The sequence below is a fragment of the Mercenaria mercenaria genome, chromosome 15, assembly GCF_021730395.1.
Source record: "Mercenaria mercenaria strain notata chromosome 15, MADL_Memer_1, whole genome shotgun sequence".
NCBI lineage: Eukaryota > Metazoa > Mollusca > Bivalvia > Venerida > Veneridae > Mercenaria > Mercenaria mercenaria.
The window spans coordinates 20939218-20963285 of NC_069375.1; the positions used below are offsets into that span (position 1 = coordinate 20939218).

Here is a 24068-nt window from a genome sequence, read left to right on the forward strand (position 1 = left end):
CCCGCAAGAGTTACGAGAGCGGAGATATGAGAGAAAAGCGAACGTTCGTTATAAATGGACCTAAGCCGCTTGACTGTTCGTTAACTCTCGTGAACAAACTCAATCAAACCGAGTCTTCTATATTTTCAATGTAGTGGATTCTTTACTTGAACCATGAGAAGTGTAGGTTTATTGTGGATCAGATGCTTTCTCTTGTAGACAGCTACACAAACATGGAAACTGTATTAAAAGCAGGCGAATAGAGTTCCTACGTTTGAAGGTGATCAGAAATCTATGAAATTTAAAAGCGGAAAATCGCGGTTGGTTTTGCTAAATTTCTTTGCACGTGTGGATTCGCATACATGTTTGTGCAGTCTGAAGTTTGTAAAGGATACATTTTGCTTTGTTTTATTCAAATTTCTATATGAAATTGTAAATGATACTGCAGTATGACGATAAAGGTTTACAAAAACTGGATGATAGAAACAATGATACATACATTTAGAAACGCATCATGTTGTATACTGTATCGTATTTTAAACCTAATATTCTGGCTGCTTTTAAGCCTTGTGAATCTATTTTTTTCGTTTCAGTAGATGACCTCGGAAAGAAGCCTGTGGTTGTCATAAAAGCTTCAACACATATATGGTTTGTAAATTCAAAAAGAATAACTTACACTCATTAAAACTCTGACTGAACCGCTTGAGCAGTTTTGAAGCTGCCCCATGTTAAACACAGGCATTAACGGATAAGTAGCATCGTTGATTTTCTTCTCTGGGTTCAGAAATCGGGCCCGAAAACTACTAAAAACCTACATTGATGTCAATATGAGGAAGACGTAAGACGTCGTAAACACCGACAGTCGACAAATCTGAAGCCGCTGTACAAAAATACAGCGATTTAAACGTGTCTGTAGCTGTGTAAGTTTTAAGAAAATGCGACTAATACGCTACATGTTATTAACGGTAATGGATCTATGACGGCACTGGTCACCGTTCTATAAAATCATTATTTTCAGAAACACACTTTACTGTAAATTCTGGGAGTGTTCCTAAATGCTTCTTAAATGACTGTGTAAATTTCGTTGATAAATGATAGTTATTGAGCATGTAATCACGGTAATTAAGTAGCTACGGTTTAATGGTACATTCCTTGTATGTCTTGTAAATGATATCAAAACGTGTTTGTATGTTAATGCCGACGTGTGTTCTGTTCTGTTCTGTTATATCTTTGTGGCTGCTACTTCGGCTCGCATAGCTTCTCATAAGACACCTATGCAATTAAATATCATGCGTACAGATTGAATGATACGAGGGTCCTGCAAAAAGTTCTGTCACTAATGGGCTTCCGTAGTTTTATTCCAGATATTTTTTAAACGCTTCATTGCACTTGAATAGTGTGTCCAACAGCTAACGATATCCGTTTATTTCGTGCAAATTGCTTTTCAAATGACCGAGATATTCCAAATTGAAATACATCTCGCGTTGTAAAGTGGACGAAAAGACTGAAATTCGTAGCTATATTAAATGCCGCATTAGGCTTGATATAGATTCAAAGAATTGTGTGATATATACGGACCTCAGGCCATTTCAATGCGCACAGGTTTTAGGTGGGTTAAAGCTTTTAAAACTGGGAAATTATCTATCGAAGATGATACGCGTTCTGGTAGGCGTAAAACCTCTGTTTTTAAGCTGCAAAAGCTGTGGCCGAACAGGATGCGCGGTTGTCGTTGGAAGATATAGCCAGTTGTACTGGCATATCAGAAGGCAGTGTGCAAACAATTATGAAAAGGCGTTTGGACCTGAGAAAGGTTTGCGCTAGGTGGGTACCTCATTTGCTCAATAAGGAACAAATGACACAACGCCTTAAATGTACCCGGGAACTTTTGAAAACATACAAAAGCTGTGAAGTCGGGTTATTTCTAACTTGCTAAGAGGTATCGAAACCTTGGTGCACATGTTTGAGCCACAGCGAAGGGCTGATAATAAGCAATGAAAGCGAAAATATCAAAAACGCCCTTATATTGCTAAGAGAATTTTAAGTTCGAAAAAGATGTTGTACGCAATTTTCTTCAATTTTAGTGGGCCAGTCGTTCAAGTGCCTTGGCCATTTGATCATACAGTCTCTGGACGATTCTACAACAACTCTGTACACTAAGAAACGCCCAAGCAAAAGAAGGTCAAGAGTTCATCTTATAAAGGACAACGCGTTCTCTCACAAGTGCGAGGTTGTTAAGTCTTTTTGGCTTCTGAAAATGTGGAAGTTGTAAACCATCCGCCTTATTCACCTGACCTGAGTCCCTGTGACTTTGTATTATTTCCAAGACTTAAGAAAATGCTTTTTCTGGAATGTAATTTAAGTATAAAAGTTCTCTTGGCAGCGCCATTTATCAGTGTCTCTAACAGGTACCAAAAGAATTCTGTTTATCTGCTTTTCAACATTCGGTAAAAAGGTTACAAAAATATATTTTGGTAAAGGGAAAATACTTTGAAGATTTGTAATAAAAATAATTTTGATAAAACGTAGCACTTAAAAAATCCGAACTCATGACAGAACTTTTTGACGGATCCTCGCACACCGGCCTTTTTAAACTTTCCGGAAGCCTAGCGAAATCAAACAGGATAGGTCCGGTCACCGGACATTAACACTTTACGCAATGTCGTACTTTTTCCACGGTTCGGCGAAAGCTTTCGAGCATTACTATAATAGCGCCCTCTGCCGTCATAATATGGGACGTGTATTGATCATCCAGTCAGATGGTCCTAATATTTGCTGACATGAGTTGTTTTTGTCTAATTCAAAATATAACAGCATGATAAAACAGCTAGCACTCTAAAAAGCGTTTTAGCAAAATGGTATGCATATAGCTTGTGTGTAGCACTCCGCCAGCACTAAGCCTATTTCAATGTCGTTATAGGTTAAGAAAAAGTCTAGAATAAAGTCTGTAAAAGACGTAAAGTTCCAAATACTGATATACACAATAGTAATGCTGTAAAACTGATAGCGACAAGGTTTCCGACTGTCGCCTGCTAGTCCAGCACTGTCGTCTGCACAATGACCTCTGCTACCGAGTACGGGTCACAGTTCGAAGATGGACGCCTGTCTTCAAGATAACCATATCCAAGTTCCGCAACCTGGCGGGGGATTCTGATACTAGCACCTCGGTTTGCGATACCAGCCGAGAAATCGTGAATATCGGAAGTCTCGTGAAGTCCCGTGAGACGTCTTTCGTTGTCCTTGCCTTGGTGCGGATCATATGCTATAATATGTTTGTTGTGGTTCTTCGACAGTTTTTCGATGGCATCTTCAATGTATCTAAAGACATAAAAATAGACTGAAATCTGTATACTTTACATTAATGATATTTATGTTACTGTACAAAGTAATGAAGATGTTTTCTTTGGTACATATTTTTTTCATTTGCAATACATGTATCTTCAATTTAAATGATAATCTCAAAGATTATCAATTTCAGCATTAATGAAGTCATGACAAAACGGAGATTTAAAATATTCAAAAAAGGTTAAATCTCCTTTCCTATTAAGCGAATAGATTTGTGTCAGATATTGTGGTATGATCTGTAGCAAGATCACAGCTCTATCAGTCGATAAGTCGCAAGTTCTAAGCCCGGGCGATTCGTATCTTGCTTGTAGCTTGAGATTAACCTTCGGCCGACTCACAACGTCAGATTCATGTAAAGAAGTTCTCAGCCACTTGCACTCCAGTCACACAGGGTAAAAATAACATGACTGACGACCTTAAGCCAAACTTCACGAGCCTAAAAACCACATACATTTTGTATTAACACGTGTTCAACTTACTTTAATCCACCCTTTTCCCTCATTTGAATTGTACTGTAGTTACAATGGGCTCCAGCCCCGTTCCAGTCTCCCTCTACAGGTTTAGGGTCAAGGGTTGCTGTTATACCAAAATCCTCCGCCACCCTATGCAGTAAGTAACGTGATATCCAAAGATGATCCCCGATTGAAATACCTTCACACGGACCGACTTGGTACTCCCACTGAAAAAGACTCAACGTGTTGGACAGTTGAAAGTATAAATATCCTGTTGTTACAATTATAAAAATCGCTATTTAACATTTTATTCTATTATTGGCTACACCTATATCAAAAGACAATGAACAAATAATTTGTACTTTAGCGGGTGAATCTGTTTATTCAATTTTCATTCATGCCCAAGAATTTACAACAGAAATGAAAAAGCCAGTCTAACTTTAGTTCAGTTGAACAGTCTATGGAAGGGTAGACTGTCACTCTAACATATTTACCTTCGCCCTATCCTTTTCCATTGAAAATTATAACGTTAATTTTGTATGAACAGCAAAATGAAAGACGACAAATTTACGACAACGCTGCTTAGTGATAACGGGTCACTGTTGAAGACATCCGCGTATTGTTATCGTTCCTTAGAAGACGTCTGGTGGACGGAAAAAACCGGGAAGCTGATTTTTATGTTAAATGAAACAAATGTGTTCAATTTATAAGATAACATTGCTTAAAAATGGAAAAGAAAAAAATTCAAATATAAGAATGATTTTTTTTCGGATTTCATGCGAAATAAACGATAGAGTAGAATCGGCAAATTAAACATACTAGCGATTCATGGATTAGCCGGTCCTGTATTCTGTCATTCATTTCGCATGAAATCCGAAAAAACATTTTTTAAATACTTTCTCACACATATAATGTAACTGACCAGCCAGAGTTTTAGTTTTGATAATAAATAAAACTGCCTTTGCCCTGTTCATTCTACACGACCATTACAAGCCAGGAACTATTAAACTATGGCAGTAGAGTCAGTAGAGTTAAACTCTTCTGTGAGGCAGGGACGATTAGTAGTTACGAAAGTTAACCCCAGTCTGTGAGCCGAACTCACTGATGGAACGGACTAGATGACTGGTGGTGTAAAATACCGTCCAGCAAATAGTCAATCGACTCAAAAGATAAAATTTGTGTCGTTACGCACCTGACCGGGCATGACCTCGGCGTTGCAACCGGCAATTTTCACACCGGCATTTAGACAAGCTCTGTAGTGCGCTTCCACTACATCACGACCATAAACTTTATTAGCCCCAACACCACAGTAATACGGTCCTGGAATGGAGAACTTCTAGTTCAATAATTGTATCATTTTCCTCAAACGCAACAACTAAGTTCCTTGCAGTCACATGAATGACTGGGTTGGGTGGGGGGACACCAACCACCCTGTATGTAACCGTTAACTGTTTTCCATGTGAAATCATCATTACAGAATTAAAAGCAGTGAAAATTTCAGATTAAAAAATCGTTCCCTGACATTGATTGGAAAACGGATATTGTGCTGTGCATAGAGTGACATGATGGCCCTTGATAGTACCTACCTCAAGTTTCACAGCTTGCCTGGAGTAATTTCGTGGAGAGATAAAGAAAATATCTGTAACATTGTTTAATATTGGGTCAGCATTTTCAGACAATGTCTACTATATACATATAGAAAACAATATATACATAGAGGAAAAATTGGCACTACTCTTTGTGGTGGCCATGTTTTTAACAAACCAGAATAAAATGAACAAACTTTACAAAGTGTGAAATTATATTTCGAGGATTGAACGCAATACTGTCGTAAGTTATTCTTCATTTTATATGAGTTACGTCAGTACTGCGTTCAACCATCGATTTCAAAATCAGGCTAGCAATTGTTGAAGAGAATTCATTTAAAGCCTCCGCTACATACATACAGGGAAAAGTGACCACGCCCTTTGGCGTCCATATTTTTTGACGGATCAAATTAAGTCAGTCGAAACTTTTAGTAGAGGGTCCACATAAGGAAAAATCATATTGAATTCAGGCCAGCAGTTCCTGAAAAGAAGACTCAAAATTTATATTATACATATTGAGAGGAAACCTGTCACGCCCCCTGGTGACAATGTTTATTAAGAAAACATAAAGGCGGAACATGGGTAACAAAGTGGTCAAGACAAAAAGCACATCTTTGTTTTATGACGAAGAAAAAAACAAGATCGCAGATATGTCCCGGAAAAAAAGATGTTCATTAGCAAAGATTCTTTTAAAGCCTTTGACATTGAACTTGTAACCATAGTCTAGGCTGAATACACCTCAATGTTGTAATAGCTATGTCTGCTTAGTTGAAAGGAAACAGGAATATGTGTAATAAATATATTACAAAGACGATAATTAGGACCCATCTTGACACCTTATGACCTTTCCTATGATAAATGAATGTTAGATGTGTAACGTACACTGCACATCACATCACACTGTTGTTATACACACTGATACCAAGTTTAAATAAAATCTGAAAATGATAAAAAAATTCAGATGTAAACTGTACAAGAGTTCACGTTAGCTCGAATGAAGCAGCTTCGCCCAACCCACTCCTCATCTTCCTGCAGGTTAAATACAGACATAGCAAATGTTACTAAGATTGGCAATACCATCTCAAGTCTTACTTATTATTTCTAAGATTTATCAGTGTCAAGTGTTATGTACATATCATTCCCCATATTGCTTCATTTTATAAAAACAAATATTGATGACTCATTGTTAAATGTAAAGCCTGATCTAGTTTTTGAGACATCATGTATGTCAATAAGTTATTTATATTCTATGGTTTTTCTAGAGAGTTCCATCGATAGAATGTTTACATGAATTATTCTGGATTTTCCCAGAATATTCTTTTTATTCTTGGTGATACATGAAAGTTGTGGAACCTCTCATAATGCTTTAAATAGGAAGCTGTTTGAGGACAGGGCAGAACCTAAAGTAAGATCATATTGAAATTTTTTCCTTATTTCCTTATGATAAAATATAACCAATTTGGATATTTAACATTTGATGGATATACATTAACACTGTGGATTAAAAAAAACTTTGAAAGGAAGATTCATATACTTTTGATATATACTAAGTAATGTTTGAATTCTGTGAGGAATTTGGAATTATTACCGGCTGGATTTAAATTTGACAAGGGCAGGATTTGGACTATTCTTGCATATTAGAATGACCTTCACGGCTAACTAACATTTTAAGGTAGTTGAATTGTTACTTTTCCCAATAAACTTTGTTATTGTTGATAGTTGTTGGCTTCTTTTCTGTTACCTTAAGTATTTAAAGTAATAAGCACTAGTTACACTTAGACGTTACACAAGGTAGCCACTTAGAATGCTCTCCAAAAAGACTCATAGCCTTTTCGTAAGTTTTTTTTCAGTAGTGACTTTGAAAACCCATAGTTTTCGGGACAATTGTTCTACAACCGTTACTAAGGAAAGGCTAACTACAGAATTATACTTGCCTTGTGGTCCAGGAAAACCGTTCTTTGGCCAACCGAATGGATAACCATCAAAGTCGAGTAGCGTATATTCTTGCTCTATACCAAACCAAGGACAGGACCCCTTCGCTGCTTCCATGACCTTGGCACACGTCCATCTCTTGTTTGATTCTATAATAATATACATCTATATTAATACCCTTCTATAGCAATTCCCTAATATTACTCTTCTTTAATTACATACTTCTCTAATATAAAAGTTCTATAATATAGCACTCCTATAGTAATTCCCTTCTATTACACACCTCTGTAATAATATGCTTCTAACATCTAACACTTCTGTAATATAACACTTTAAGTTATACATGCCTATAATAATTGGCTTCTGTAATAACACACCTCTACAATACAAAAAAATCATCATCATTATCTTTTTACAATCATTATCGTCTTCTTCATCATCATCACCATCAACAATAACAACAACATCATGTAGTGATAATGATGATAATGCTAAGGAAAGGGAGAAAAGGGATAAAGACGAAAAGGATGATGGCGGTGATGATGACAATGATGATATAGGTGCAATAGAAGTGTAGATTTTGTATGAATAAATGAACAATTAAAAGACATACCTGCTGGTTCTTTGTTGCATTTATAGACATCACAGAGAACGAGTTTATTATTCCCACGTCTAAATGGGTCATTGAACATGGCACAGGGGTGAAGGTACATGTCCGAGTTCGAGCCTTCAGCCTGGTATGTACTTGAACCGTCATAGTTCCATACTGGACAGTCTTCAACGTAAATATATATATGCAATTACATCACGTTTCTACCTCAAGAGTTCTTGTAGAACAGTATAACAATCTCAATGACAATAGATACTATTTAACGGATTATGAAGCGCATATTTAAATGACAGATATACATTTATTACGAGTCAGGTATTAAAGTATATTTACACGAGCGCTATGCAATAAGGTGATTGTCCGGGATTAGCCGGAAAGAGATTATCTTAGCTTATTAACCAAATGATAATCTGAGCTTACTTTAAGCAGAAAGTGTTTATCTAAGCTTCTTAAGACAGTGATTACTGGTATCTAATGTTAGCAAGAAAGTGTATATTTAATCTGAGCAGGAGAGTGCTTATCTAAGCTGAGCAAGAGAGTAGTTTGATTATCTAAGCTTAGCATGATTGTGTGATATTAACAAAAATGTGATTATCTAAGAGTAGCAATGTCTTAGGTTAGCAAGAAAACGATTATCTAAACTTAGAAAGACTAGCTAATAATTTAAGCTTAGAAAGAATATCAAAGCTTACAATGACACTGATTCTTTAAGCAGAGCAAAGAACTTAGCAAGGAGATGATCAAATATTAACAAGAACTTGATTGTCATTATCTAAACTTAGCAATGAGATTATCCCAGATCAACAAGGAAGTGGTTATCTAAGCATAGCAAAGAGATTATCCGAGATCAACAATGAGATTATGCAAGATCAACAAGGAAGTGACTATCTAAGCTTAGCAATGAGATTATCCAAGATCAACAATGATGTGGTTATCTAAGCTTAGCTATGTGATTATCCGAGATCAAAAAGGAAGTGGTTATCTAAGCATAACTATGAGATTATCCATGATCAACAAGGATATGATTGTCTAAGCTTAGCAATGACCTTATCTGAGATCAATAAAAAGGCGATTGTCTGAGATTAGCAAAGGGATTATCTGAGATCAACAAGAATGTGGTTATTTAAGCTAAGCTATGACATTAACTGCATCAACAAGAAAGTGATTGTCTATGCATACCAATGAGATTATCTGAGATCATCAAGAGTGTGATTATACTTAGCTATGAGATTATCCGAGATCAACAAGGAAGTGTTTATCTAAGCTTAGCGATGAGATTATCTGAGATAAACATGGAAATGATTGTCTAAACGTAGCAATGAAATTATCCGAGATCAATAGAAAAGTGATTAACAAAGCTGAGCAATGAGATTATTTAAGATCAACAAGATTGTGATTGTTACTATTAGCAATTAGATTTTCTGAGATCAAAATGGAAGTGATTATTTTAGATAAGCTATGAGATTATCTGAGATCAACAAGAATGTGCATATCTAAGCTTAGGAAGCGATAACAACGAGCGGATGATTGAATTGATAGGCAATTACAAACTAAGTTGTTTATTATAATGTGAAAATGCAATATAATTGAAGTAAAAATTGAATCAACAAAAGTTCTCATCAATTTGTTGAAACTGAAAATTCATATGTATGTCATTACATGTTCATTGTAGGCACTGAACGCACATTTTACATATAAAATGTGTATTACGGGTGTTCCGAGATATTTGGTTATTTCATTTTTATACGCCCGTCTCTGATAGAGCGGGGCGTATTTTGTGAACACCCGTGGCGGGCGGGCGGCGGGTGGCGGCGGGCGGTCTGCGTCCAAAAGCATGTCCGCTCTCTAAGTCAAACAGTTTTCATCTGATCTTCAACAAACTTATGACAATGTGTGTGGGCATGATATCTCAGCCAAGTTCGATAACCAGTAAAATCGCTCCAGGCACTCTTGAGTTATGTCCCTTGAATTACTCAAAATCTGCAAATTTAGCCTTATCCGCCCTCTAAGTCAAACAGTTTTCATCCGATATTCACCAAACTTGATGACAATATCTGTGGGTGTAATATCTCGGCAAAGTTTGATAACCAGCAAATTCCCCCAGGCACTCTTGAGTTATGGCCCTTGAAATACTCGAAAATCTGCAAATTTAGCCTTCTCCGCCCTCTAAGTCGAACAGTTTTCATCCGATCTTCACCAAACTTGGTGACAATGTTTGGAGGCATAATATCTCAGCTAAGTTCGATAATCAGCAAAATCGCCTCATATACTCTTGGATTATGGCCCTTGAATTACTCGAAAACTGCGAAATTAGCCTTGTCCGCTCTCTAAGTCAAACAATTTTCACCCGATCTTCCTCAAACTTGCAGATAATGTTCGTCGGCATAATATCTCAGCCAAGTTTGATAACCAGCCAAATCGCCCTAGGCCCTCTTGGATTATGGCCATTGAAATACTAGAAATCTGCGAATTTAGCTTTTTCCGCTCTCTAAGTTGAACATTTTTCATCCGATCTTCACTAAACTTGCTGACAATGTTTGTGGGCAAAAATCTCGGCCAAGTTCGATAACCAGCAAAATCAGCCCCAGGCACTCTTGGATTTTAGCACTTGAATTAGACCAAATTCGATGACGGGCGTATTTAATGACAGTCTGACACTCTTGTTCAAACTAAAAACTCATATTATAACATTAGAGACACTTGTCATACACGTAATATAATAGCCAACTGATAATTTCAGACGTTCTGCTAAATCATTTAAATGGGTGATATTGAAGTCATCTACTGCTGCTGCACCTAATCCTTATTTGTTTTCGAATTTCATCTAATGGTGCTGCTCCCAATCCTTACTTGTTTATCAATCTCTTCTATTGGTGTAGTCCAACTCGAGACGTCTAACCGTCGAAAAGTTGCAAGCGATGCCTACACCTAATCCTTACTTGTTTACCAATCTCACCTTCGATTGATTGAGATCGATGTCTACACCTAATCATTACTTGCTACCCAATCTCATGTATAGATGATGCAACTAATCCTTACTTATTTATCAACCTCATCTACTGGGGCTTCACCTAATCCTTACTTGTTTACCAATCTCATATACTGGTGCTTCACCTAATCCTTACTTATTTATCAATATCATCTACTGGGGCTGCACCTAATCCTTACTTGTTTACCGATCTCATATATTGGTGCTTCACCTAATCCTTACTTGTTTATCAATCTCATCTACTGGGGCTTCACCTAATCCTAACTTATGTATCAATCTCATCTACTGGTGCTGCACCTAATCCTATCTTGTTTATTAATCTCATATACTGGTGCAGCACCTAATCGTTACTTGTTTATCAATTTCATATAAAGATGATGCACCTAATCCTTACTTATTTATCAATCTCATCTATTGGGGCTTCACCTAATCCTTACTTATTTATCAATCTCATCTACTGGGGCTTCATCTAATCCTTACTTATTTATCAATCTCATCTACTGGGGCTTCACCTAATTCTTACTTATTTATCAATCTCATCTACTGGGGCTTCACCTAATCCTTACTTATTTATCAATCTCATCTACTGGTGCTTCACCTAATCCTTACTTATTTATCAATCTCATCTACTGGGGCTTCACCTTATCCTTACTTGTTTACCAATCTCATTTATTGGTGACTGAGGACGGTGTCTGCACATAATCGTTACTCGTTTACCAATCTGCCCTTCGAGAAATTGAGAGCGATTTCTACATCTAATCCTTTCGCCTATTTTGTTAAGTTTATACTAATTTATTTTAGCTCGACTATGATGACAGCTTAAAGCTTATTTGAACCATTTTACCTACTTACCATTTTATATCGTCCATTAATTACAGCAAGAGGGCCAAGATGGCCATAGGTCGCTCACCTGAGAAACACACCATAACAGTGCAAACATGTTTGGCCTAGTGATTTCATGGAAAAAAATATTCTGACCAATTATCATTAAAATTGGAGCAAAAAATCTTGAGTATAAATAAGTATTTTATTTGATATGACCTAGTGACCTAGTTTTTGACCCCAGATGACCAATATCCGAACTTGACCTAGATTTCATCAAGGCTATCATTCTGACTAAATTTCATGAAGATCAATTGAAAAATACAGCCTCTATCGCATACACAAGGTTTTCCTTTAATTTGACCTAGTTACCTTGTTTTTGACCCTAGACTACCCATATTCGAACTTGACTTAGACTTCATCAAGGCAACCATTCTGACCAAATTTTATGAAAATCCAGTGTGAAATGCAGCCCCTATTGCATACACAAGGTTTTTCCTTGATTTGACCTAGCGACCTAGTTTCTAAACACAGATGACCCATATTCGAACTTGACCTAGATTTCATCAAGGTTGCATTCTGACAAAATTTCATGAAGATCAGTTGAAAAATACAGCCTCTATCGCATACACAAGGTTTCTCTTTGATTTAACCTAGTGACCTACTTTTTGACCCTAGATGACCCATAATCTAACTCAACGTAGATTTTATCAAGGCAATCATTCTGACCAAACTGCATGAAGATCAATTGAAAAATAAGCCTCTATCGCATACACAAGGTTTTTCTTTGATTTGACCTAGTGACATTTTTTTTTTACCCAAGATGACCCATATTCAAACTTGACCTAGATTTCATCAAGGCAATCATTCTGACTTGATTTCATGAAGATTTATTGAAAAATACAGCCTCTATCGCATACACAATGTTTCTCTTTGATTTGACCTAGTGACCTAATTTTTGATTCCAGATAACCCATATTCAAACTTGACCTAGATTTCATCAATGCAATCATTCTGACCAAACTTCATGAAGATCAGTTGAAAAATACAGCCTCTACCGCATACAGAATGTTTTTTCTTTGGTTTGACCTAGTGACCTTCTTTTTGACCTCAGATGACCCATTTTCAAACTCGGCCTAGATTTTATTAAGGTTATCATTTTATCTTAATTTCAGAAAGATCAACTGAAAAATACAGCCTCTATCGCATATACAAGCTTTTCCTTTGATTGGACCTAGTGACCTACTTTTTGACTCCAGATAATCCATTTTCGAACTTGACCTAGATTTCATCAAGGCAATTATTCTGACCAAAACTCATGAAGATTAATTGAAAAATACAGCCTCTATCGCATACACAAGGATTTTCTTTGATTTGACCTAGTGACCTAGTTTTTAATCCCAGATGACCCTTTTTCAAACTCGGCCTAGATTTCATCAAGATAATTATTCTGACCATAATTCATGAAGATTAATTGAAAAATACAGCCTCTATCGCATACAGAAAGTTTTTCTTCGATTTGACCTAGTGACCTAGTTTTTGACCCCAGATGACCCCTTTTCGAACTTGGCCTAGATTTTATCAGGATAATCATTCTCACCAAAATTCATGAAGATTAATTGAAAATTAATCGCATACACAAGGCTTTCCTTTAATTTGACCTAGTTACCTTGTTTTTGACCCCAGACTACCCATATTCGAACTTGACTTAGACTTCATCAAGGCAACCATTCTGACCAAATTTTATGAAAATCCAGTGTAAAATGCAGCCCCTATTGCATACACAAGGTTTTTCCTTGATTTGACCTAGTGACCTATTTTTTAAACCCAGATGACCCATATTCGAACTTGACCTAGATTTCATCAAGGTTGCATTCTGACAAAATTTCATGAAGATCAGTTGAAAAATACAGCCTCTATCGCATACACAATGTTTTTTTTTATTTGACCTAGTGACCTAGTTTTTGAACCCAAATGACCCTATTTCGAACTCTGCCTAGATTCCGTCAAGGTAATCATTCTGACCAAATTTCATGAAGATCAGTTGAAAAATACAGCCTCTATCGCATACACAATCTAAATGTTGACAGACGACAGACAGACGACAGACAGACGACAGACGACAGACGCCAGACGACAGACGACGGGCGCCGGACATCGAGTGATCAGAAAAAATACTTTGCCAAACTGTCGTTTCAATTATGTTATGAAAGTCATGCATGCAATGTTCATACATTACATGCTTTTGGCAAATTAACCTATATTTACGATATTCTAGACACTTTCTTGAAGAAAATGGGTCAGACTTGGTCCAGTATGAATCTATTTATAAGCTAATCATTTATTTGTTTTCCTCGATATTTAGAAAAGGAACGTGTACGTCGAACTATGGACTAACATTTTCTTATTTAGCCCTTTTTAGAAAGAAAATTGGTATAAACCTTCAGTTTTTGGCAGAAATTAGCTTTTATAATGACCTCTGCTCATGCTCTGAGTGCACTATCAGCAGAAGCGTTTCCCAGACGCGTAATTTTTTAAATATATTTCCAGTTTCAATTGTTGAACTGCACATACAAAACGAACAGAACTTTGCACCAAAATCCAAAATGTTTACATTGAAAATAGAGTTAAAGTATAAGTGAAGTGTCTGTGTACAATAGAGTTAAACCTGAAAGGACCAGACTTGCTTGGCTTATGATAACAGCATTACTTTCCCGATCTTATTTTAAATGCCAGGCACCAGGCAGGTCGGAAATTAACTACATATAGATAGCGACTCACCAACCGGTCTCTTTTAAGTTACAAGACTTGCCCCTCACAGGACACGAACCTTTGACCTCCCGATTGCTAGGCAGGTACCGTGTCCCTTATGCCTCACAAACACGGCACTCGGCAGATTTTGTGAGATATTTTACTTTAGTGTTTAATTCCCTTGTTTCCATGACCTAATTTTGAAGCGTCAAAAACTTTTGATTTAGCTTGACATTAATTTTACATGTATTTGCCAGTTTTATGCAAATCATACTTTTATAGCTACTTAATTTGGCAACATATGCCATTGCAGCAATTTTAGTATACGTCTTAAATATGTTGCTGAAGAGAAGGCATGTGACATTAAGAACGTAGTAAACATTGCCAATAAAAATAACCCGGACATATATTGCACACGTGTGTGAGAAAAGGTTACTGTTACAGTGTGTACCTTCTAAACCATCTGGCCATGATTCCTCTGCACAATAAAGCCAACTGTATCGCTATTGTCTTATATTTCTGATTGGCGCATAATATTTTTTATTGTTTGTTAGTGACCTCCTACCAGTATGATCAACTGCTCTGCTCAGCTGATTATCAGAATGGATTCTCGAGTTTGTTTTTTAATTACAAAATTTGATACCTTCTGCGCTGTTTATTGGGAAATCAATAGTTTTGCACTTGGAACGTATCCCTTCTCCCGTTCCATCAATCCATATGTATTCGCACATGAAATGGTCATCCGGCAGGTCTAATGTCAAGTAATGATTGAGCACGTTCTTGTCCGTGTAAGCGGTATAGCCACGGCTTCCGTTTCCGCTAAACATGATCTGGCATAATTGAATAAATTATGTAGACAACCTGAGTAAATGATCTGGCATAAATACAATACTAGCTAATCATGTAGATAAATGTGCTCGTTGGGGCAATGACATTTTATCAACTGCCCTCAATTGGGCTACATAACATATTCAAAATTTCTTTCAAATCTACGCACAAAAAGGACGTAGCACAAAGAATTTTATCGTATGCATACAAAGCAGACTGTTTCAGTGCCAACTAGGCCGAGTTCTCTTTAAAGTCAGGTCCTATGCAAATCTGCTGAACAGTTAGAGTAAAAAATCACACTAAATTAAATAAGGAGATATTTCCATTTTTAACTTGTTTCAGGATTTCTGGATACCGGTACTAAAAATAACTTCTCCGAAAGTATCAGGCATTTTTTTCAGCACGAAACATATGTGGAGAAGGATTGATTTAAAGTCAGTCTGGTTCGAACACCATCATAATATTATAGCCTCATTAGTACCGTGTTCCCTCGATAAAAAAGTTAGTCTACAACTGCCACGGTACGTATACCAGCAGAACGGTCCGACTTCGGTCGGACATCTGAGCAAAGGACATATTTCCATCAACAGATTGTATCTATTTTCGTCTTATTTGGTAAACACTTAGTCCTGAAGAGCAGCTCACTATTAAATAATAATATGAAAGTGAAATTTGCAAGAAACTTTACTTAAAAAAAGTTTAAATTAAACCTATTATAGTGAATATCATACTTTGATGCCACGGTGACATCATTTACTATACGCCGCGTTTATGATAGGAATAATATAGATTCTTTCCAAAATTTATCTTCAGTTTTCGATATTTCTATTTTAGGACTTTTAACTGATAACTTTGAGCAGTCGAATATTATTCTGTCTTCACAACCCCGTCTTCAGGTTTGCCATGTTAGCTTTCGGCAAAAGTTCAAATTCTATCCCTATCTGTGAAAGTATATTCATGATACCGTAAACTTTCGAATCTCGAGCAGGGAATTTGGGTCAGCTCTTCAAGCCCGCTAATATAAAAAAGGCAAAGCCTTAAAGCAAGCTCGAGGAATGTTTTCCAGAGCATCGATACCGTCAAAACCTATTCTCGAATCTGCATCTACAACCAGTAACGTATCATTATACTCAGGCTCCTCACTGCGGAGAAAATACTTCCTTGCCACTAGCTTCCTGTGAAAGTTTTAAAATCCATAACTATGTGAAGTATACTTATGTTAGCGTAAAGTTCGATTCCCGAGCCCGCTTTTATGTCAGATGCGGGCCAAGCTCGCTATGCAATGCACACGATGAGGGACAAGCTCGTAATGGGATACAGGACTAGCTTCCAATGCATTTTGGAACCGGTTCACAATGAATGCGGATCAAGCTCGCAATGTGGAACCGGTTCCACATTTTATTCTGCCATATAAACGACAGTGTCTACTTGTAATAGTGAAGGCAATGCCCAATTTACAGTGCTGCTTCATTGGAATATCACGACGTAGACACGTAACATAATACCCCATTCTGTGACATTATACTTACGACGGGCTGATCTGTCCTAGTACCATCCTCTTTATGCTGAGCGCCAAGCGAGGAAGCTACTAGTACCATTTTTACATCTTCGATATGACACGGTCAGGGAGCGAAGCCACGTTCCGCACTCAAAGCGAACCCTAGATACCACTAGGCTACCGAGGTGGTTTGCAACGCAATGCAGGAATGGCTCGCAATGAGAGACTGCTTTCAATGCAGAGCTCAATAGGGACCGGCTCGCAATGCGAGACCATCTTTCAATGCAGGGCTCAATAGGGAACGAGACCGGCTTTCAATGCAAGGCTCAATAGGGGACCGGGTCGCAATGCCAGACCGGCTTTCAATGCAGGGCTCAATAGGGGACCGGCTCGCAATGCGAGACCGTCCTTCAATGCAGGGTTAAATAGGGGACTGATTCCAAATGCGAGACCGTCTTTCAATGCAGGGCTCAATAGGGGACCGGGTCGCAATGCGAGACCGGCTTTCAATGCAGGGCTCAATAGGGGACCGGGTCGCAATGCGAGACCGGCTTTCAATGCAGGGCTCAATAGGGGACCGGGTCGCAATGCGAGACCGGCTTTCAATGCAGGGCTCAATAGGGGACCGGGTCGCAATGCGAGACCGGCTTTCAATGCAGGGCTCAATAGGGAACAGGCTCGCAATGCGAGACCAGCTTTCAATGCAGGGCTCAATAGGGGATCGGCTCGCAATGCGAGACCGGCTTTCAATGCAGGGCTCAATAGGGGACAATAGGGGACCGGGTCGCAATGCAAGACCGGCTTTTAATGCAGTGCTCAATAGGGGACCGGCTCGCAATGCGAGACCGGCTTTCAATGCAGGACCAACTCGCAATGCGAGACCGGCTTTTAATGCAGGGTTCAATAGGGGACCGGCTCGCAATGGAGACCGGCTTTCAAAGCAGTGCTCAATAGGGGACCGGCTCGCACTGCGAGACCGGCTTTCAATGCGGGACCGGCTCGCAATGCGAGACCGGCTTTCAATGCAGGGCTCAGTAGGGGACCGGCTCGCAATGCGAGACCGGCTTTCAAAGCATGGCTCAATAGGGGACCGGGTCGCAATGCGAGACCGGCTTTCAATGCAGGGCTCAATAGGGGACCGGCTCGCAATGCGAGACCGTCTTTCAATGCAGAGCTCAATAGGGGACCGGTTCGCAATGCGAGATCGTCTTTCAATGCAGGGTTCAATAGGGGACCGGCTCGCAATGCGAGACCGGCTTTCAATGCAGGGCTCAATAGAGGACCGGTTCGCAATGCGATACCGTATTTCAATGCAGGACCGGCTCGCAATGCGAGACCGGTTCGCAATGCGAGACCGTATTTCAATGCAGGACCGGCTCGCAATGCGAGACCGGCTTTCAATGCAGGGCTCAATAGGGGACCGGCTCGCAATGCGAGACCGGCTTTCAATGCAGGATCGGCTCGCAATGCGAGACCGGCTTTCAATGCAGGGCTCAATAGGGGACCGGCTCGCAATGCGAGACCGTCTTTCAATGCAGGGCTCAATAGGGGACCGGCTCGCAATGGAGACCGTCTTTCAATGCAGGGCTCAATAGGGGACCGGCTCGCAATGCGAGACCGGCTTTCAATGCAGGACTCAATAGGGGACCTGCTCGCAATGCGAGACCGGCTTTCAATGCAGGACTCAATAGGGGACCGGCTCGCAATGTGATGTTGGCCTGGCATCAAGGCGGAACAGTCTCGCAATGCAATGCGGAACCGGCAGGCTCGCAACGAAATGCCGGACCGGCTCGCAATTCAATACAGGACCGACTCGCAGCATGATGCTTGAAAGGATCGTTGCGTAATCGTTTCATATAAATCTGGCCCCGTGTTCACAAATTTTTTTTTGGTCTCAGCTGAGTTTTAGTTTGAAATTTTGATATTAATTTTACTAAAACTTCAAGGTAAAACTCCAACTGAGACTGACCATCATTTCTGAAAAGTCACTTGAAAATAGTTATTAACTTAAAATTTAGTTTTAAGCATGCTATTTAGATGTAAATGACAAATAAAGTTTCATTATCAAACTCAGCTGAGACTGAAAATGTTTTGTGAACATGGGACCTAATCACTAACTGTACAAGCCCGAGTATAGTAATCAGTACAAAAATGCATATTACACAGGACTGTTGTGAGCTTCTCTATATATAATATGTATTTATATAATATCTCACTTCTACTAGCTGTGCGTGCATACAGCGAAATATCAATATTTTGACATGATAATACCAGATTACCTCACTCTAGTTTAATTAAGGAACATTTTAGATACATGTGTAGTAAGTAGATAAATTGAATCAAATAAATTATGCGGCATAGTGATGATTACAAAGCAAAGATAAATTTCTGACTTTTCAAAGAATTTGAAATCGTTTCTGTCTAAAGTAGGGCGAATCTTTTGACGGTGAGTATAGCACTGTCTTGACTTGCTTTTGTTATTATGCTAAAGGTAGTAAAGAATACGTCCAACTGCAGTTCATTTAGCGTTATCTCTAATGTCCTATTCTATTTTATTTTTAAATTAATGCCATTAAGATGTTGAACAAAAAATCGTGTTGAGTTTAACTTGAACTAAAATCTTACAGGTTTTTAAATAATAAAAGTGTTAACGACCTAGTTTCTTTTCCTCTTTAAAATAAGATGATCACAGTACATATGTATGTGCTTTATAATAAACACTCTGAAGATGTAGCCAACCAGAAGTGTATTCAGTAAATCTGGTATACGTTTAGACAATTCTGATAATTTTAAACACCCTTTACAAAGTGTTGCGTTACTACGGAAGAGCATTATTACGAGGTTTATGTTATTTATTAACTCAAAATTTCGAGTAACTTATTCGAAATTTCGAGTTACTAAGTCGAAAAATTTCGAGTTACTAAGTCGAAATTTCGAGTTACGTATCTCGAAATTTCGAGCTACTCACTACAATAGTTTACATTGAAGTATAGGTCCTGGCCAAGATTTTTTTTCTTTTTTTTTTTTTTTGGATTTTAACGTCGGACCGACACATGATAGGTCATATGGCGACTTTCCAGATTTAATGGTGGAGGAAGACCCCAGGTGCCCCTCCGTGCATTATTTCATCACGAGCGGGCACCTGGGTAGAACCAACGACATTCCGCAAGCCAGCTGGATAGCTTCCTCACATGAAGAATTCAACGCCCCGAGTGAGGCTTGAACCCACATCGATGAGGGGCAAGTGATTTGAAGTCAACGACCTTAACCAATCGGCCACTGAGGCCCCATGGCCAATTTTAGGTACCAGGTGTATCTATCGGGTAGCCCTACAGGGTCATGTGATTAAGATGACCGAGCAGCGTTTGCTCATAAAAAATATCACTATTTAAACCATGTTTAAGTCTGGAAGGTTTTAGACCTAGTTTGAGCCCATATGGCAAGGAAATATTTATTTATTTATTTTGGGTTTTACGGCGCACCAACACAGTATAGGTTATATGGCGCCAAACAGGACTATAAATTTTGGCTCCACATCTCATTTACAACGAAATAAAAACATGAGTTATGGCAAGGAAATATAGACATACCCTATATGAACGTGTAGTAATGAGTCTGACCAAGATTGGGTACCTGGACAGATCTAGATTTTGAGGAGAGGCCATAGAAGGTGACCGGGAAGTATTCAAACTTAGGATATTTTACTACTTTGACTATATCTGGAAGGTGTTCGACCTAGTTCGAGCCCCTATCACCTGAACGCACTATACATGTATATGAAGGTATATATCTTGGATACAGTTTGAAATCTGGAGTAGTTCTAGAGGCTATGGGGTAGTTCATACATTGATGTATGGTAGTATATGTTCAAGTTGGGTACAATATATTGATGCGTAGATAGATGATTCCACTTCGAAGAGTCAAAAGTTTGACCAGACGTTCAAAAATTTTGCGGATTAAAGGGCAAGATGCGAAGTCGAAATTTCCAGTTAGTATCTTGAAATTTGGAGTCAAATATCTCGAAATTTCGAGTTAGTAACCTGAAATTTCCAGTTAGTATCTCGAAATTTCCAGTCAATAAATAAAACGCACGTGGCACTAATGCTCCTCCGTACGTTACAGCATTTGTAAAGTATATAATAAATGATTATGCAGTAAACTTGACAGCTACCCTAGTATGTGTATTAGTTTAAGCATATTTTATTACATATTTTTACATACAAGTATTCAAAATAAGGTAAAAAAATCGGTAAAAAATACAAAACTTACGACAGATGCAGTACTTCCTAACACATAAATATATCTATATCAGACCTCGTTCACGGGGCAAACATTTACAATTGAGAGAAGAACGATAACGTTATATCGTGTATGTAGTTGTTTGCACTTTCCTAAATCTTCGTGTGAACGTTCCTTATTTATTTACGCGGTAACAGCAGTGAAATCCATTTATTTTGTTTATTTAGATAGAGACCATTTCATGAATTTAATTACAAGAGCAATGACTGTTTGTGCAAACGCTCGTCTGTAAGTGCTTGACATAAGGCAATATGCAAGGAAAGAGTTATAATGAAAGAGTTATGGTTCCTTCTCTTAATGACATAAAACTATATAAAGTTTCAAAGCTATAGTATTCAAAGAAGTGCACCTAAAAATATAATTAAGAAATACAAATATTCTAAGTAAATAAATGCCTACAATTCTGATAAAATGCAAGAGAGAGAGTTATGTTTCTTGACCTATGTGCTAATCTAACAAAATTAAACAAGTACTTCAAAGCTATAGTTCTTAAATGATTAAATGAAAGGTAGACCAAAACAAAAACTTAAATCAAGAAATTCCAAGTGCATAAAATGCCATAATTCTGAATAAATGCATAACAGAGTTATGGTTCTCGGCCTAATTACGAATATAATGATATTAAACAAGCTTGCAAAGTTTCAAAACTATTGCTCCAATAGTACATTTGTATTGAAGTAAAGGGTTAAACAACCATTTTAACCAAGAAATTCAAATTTGTGAAAAATAACTGAAAAGGGGCCATAATTTGGACAAAATGCAAATGACAGTTATGGTTCTTGGCCTACTTACTCCTCTAATGATGATTTACAAAGTTTCAGAGCTGTAGCACTTATATTGTTTGAGAAAAAGTGGACCTAAACAAAAGTCTTAACCGACGCCGACGATCACGATCAAGTGACGACCATACCTCGTAGATATTTGCTAAAAATAATAAGAAAAATTAAAAAGTGGAAAAAGTAATCAATATATGATTTTATCCAGAAGTATGTGTGACGAGGAAGGGGTGGGGGCGGGAATGTAAACAAGAGCTGTCTGTTGACAGCGCGCTCGACTATTCGATGAATTGATGGAAGTATGGGGTCAAAATATTACCAGAGATTTTCAGACAAAAAAATAATAGATAAAACAAACAATGTACCTGTATTTGCGAATTTGGGCAAGTCTTGCACTATATGGCAAAGTTTCAAAGCCGTATATCAAACAGCTTAGACAAAATATGGAATGGTATGCGAAACTTAACTAAGTTCTATGTCAAAAAAGGGCCATAACTGAGCTAAAGCCCCTGTCCTAGTTATGTAGTCTTGCCTACATATGTAGACTATGATGGTAAACAAGTGGTCAAAGTTTCAAAGCCATATGACGAACGGGTTAGGCAAAATATGGACTGGTATGAAAAATTCAACTGATTTCGAAGTCCAAAAAGGGCCATAATTCAGCCAAAATAGTTGACAGAGTTATGTACTCTTGCCTACAGATGAAAATCATGACGATAAACAAGTGCAAAATAGTTTTGACAAAACGCTGACTTGTATGACAACTGAATCAATTTCCAAGTCCATAAAGGGCCATAATTCAGCCAAAATAGTTGACAGAGTTATGTACTCTTGCCTACAGATGGAAATTATGATGATAAAAAAGTGTTCAAAGTTTCAAAGCCACATGTCAAACAGTTTTGACAAAACGCTGACGTGACTTGTGCGAAAATTGTACCAATTTCCAAGCCTAAAAAGGGCCATAATTCAGCCAAAATAGTTGACAGAATTTCGACTATTGCCTACAGTTAGAGACTGTTATAATATACAGGTGATAAAAGTTTCAAAGTCATACGTCAAAAACGTTAAACAAAATATGAACTGGTAAGAAAAAACTTAACCAAGATTTGTAAGTTAAAAGGGGCCATAATTCAGCCAAAATCCTTGATGGAGTTATGTACTCTTGCCTAAAACTGGACATATTGATGGTAAACAAGTGTTGAAAGTTTTAAAACTTTATCTCAAAAGACTTTGTCAAAATGTGGGCTTGTACGAAAAACTTAACCAAGGTGTTACGCCGACGCCGTGGTGAGTAGGATAGCTCTACTTATTCTTCAAGCTAAAAACCTTTTTGTGGGTGGGTTGGGTTGAAGTACATAGCGGGTATTGGGAATCTAAGAAACAATTTAAGACACAAGGTAAGTATAAAGTGGTGGTAGGGGTAAGAAGTGGGGGTATGAGGGATACCAATACTAAGAGACACTGCGAGTTAAAACTAATCTTGAGAGGTGTGTCATAAAACTTTAACGGACAGTATCCCAGTTACCTTGATCTTTAGTGTACTTAGCTCTAAACCAAACGTTTTCTGTCCAATCGTTACATAAGGTTTGGGGATTATAGGGAGAGCAGTTAAGAAGATATAATGTAATTGAGAAGCTTGCATTTTAACTAACACTATTACAATATTTGACCCCAGTGACCTTACCCTTTAGGATACCTGACCCAAAACTGATAGATGTCTGCCGCTTAACAAGACCAACCCTTGCACACAGTTAGATTGTAATAGATGCAATAGTTAGGAAGATATAGTGAAATTGGGAAGCCGGACATAAATCTGAATGCAACGTGACGCCGACACGAGTACAACAGTCTTATTTATCCCAGTAAATAGTCGAGCTAATAAAACTGTGAAAATAATTCTAAGGTCGCATCGACGCAAATATACCAGTAGGTCAAAAGGGGAACTTTCCAGCTTTGGTGTTGGGGTAAGACTCCAGGCGCCTCTCCGTGCATTATTTCATCACGGGCGGATACCCGGGTAGAACTATTGGCCTTCCGTAAGCCAGTTGAATGATGAAGAATTTTAGACCCAGAGTGAATCTTGAACCCGGTCAGAGGCAAGTAAATTTATATCGGCGGCCTTAACCATTACGCCATGGAGGCCCCGTGAAAATAAATACCTGACGTCAAGTTAAAAAAGACTTGCCTGTTTATAAATGTATACA

At 38.1% G+C, this 24068-nt stretch overlaps 1 protein-coding gene across 1 annotated transcript; it reads right to left on the minus strand.

Annotated features, from left to right (window-relative positions):
* Positions 1 to 371: 371 nt before the first annotated feature.
* LOC123547728 (glutamine synthetase-like) lies at positions 372 to 23970 on the minus strand. Its single transcript, XM_045334990.2, has 7 exons — positions 21059 to 23970; positions 15107 to 15293; positions 7905 to 8066; positions 7294 to 7440; positions 4966 to 5093; positions 3801 to 4000; positions 372 to 3294 (listed from the first exon to the last, which is right to left on the minus strand). The coding sequence occupies exons 2-7, from the start codon at positions 15288 to 15290 to the stop codon at positions 3009 to 3011; spliced, it is 1107 nt and encodes a 368-aa protein (XP_045190925.2). The 5' UTR covers positions 15291 to 15293; positions 21059 to 23970; the 3' UTR covers positions 372 to 3008.
* Between the last annotated feature and the right edge of the window lie 98 nt (positions 23971 to 24068).

Excerpts from the sequence above, each read along its gene's own strand:
- LOC123547728 (XM_045334990.2), bottom strand. The coding sequence starts at position 15,290 with ATGTTTAGCGGAAACGGAAGCCGTGGCTATACCGCTTACACGGACAAG. Across the intron at positions 8,067-15,106 it reads CCCAATAAACAGCGCAGAAG|ACTGTCCAGTATGGAACTAT; the intron begins GTATCAAATTTT and ends TTTACGTTGAAG. Across the intron at positions 5,094-7,293 it reads CGGTTTTCCTGGACCACAAG|GACCGTATTACTGTGGTGTT; the intron begins GCAAGTATAATT and ends TCTCCATTCCAG.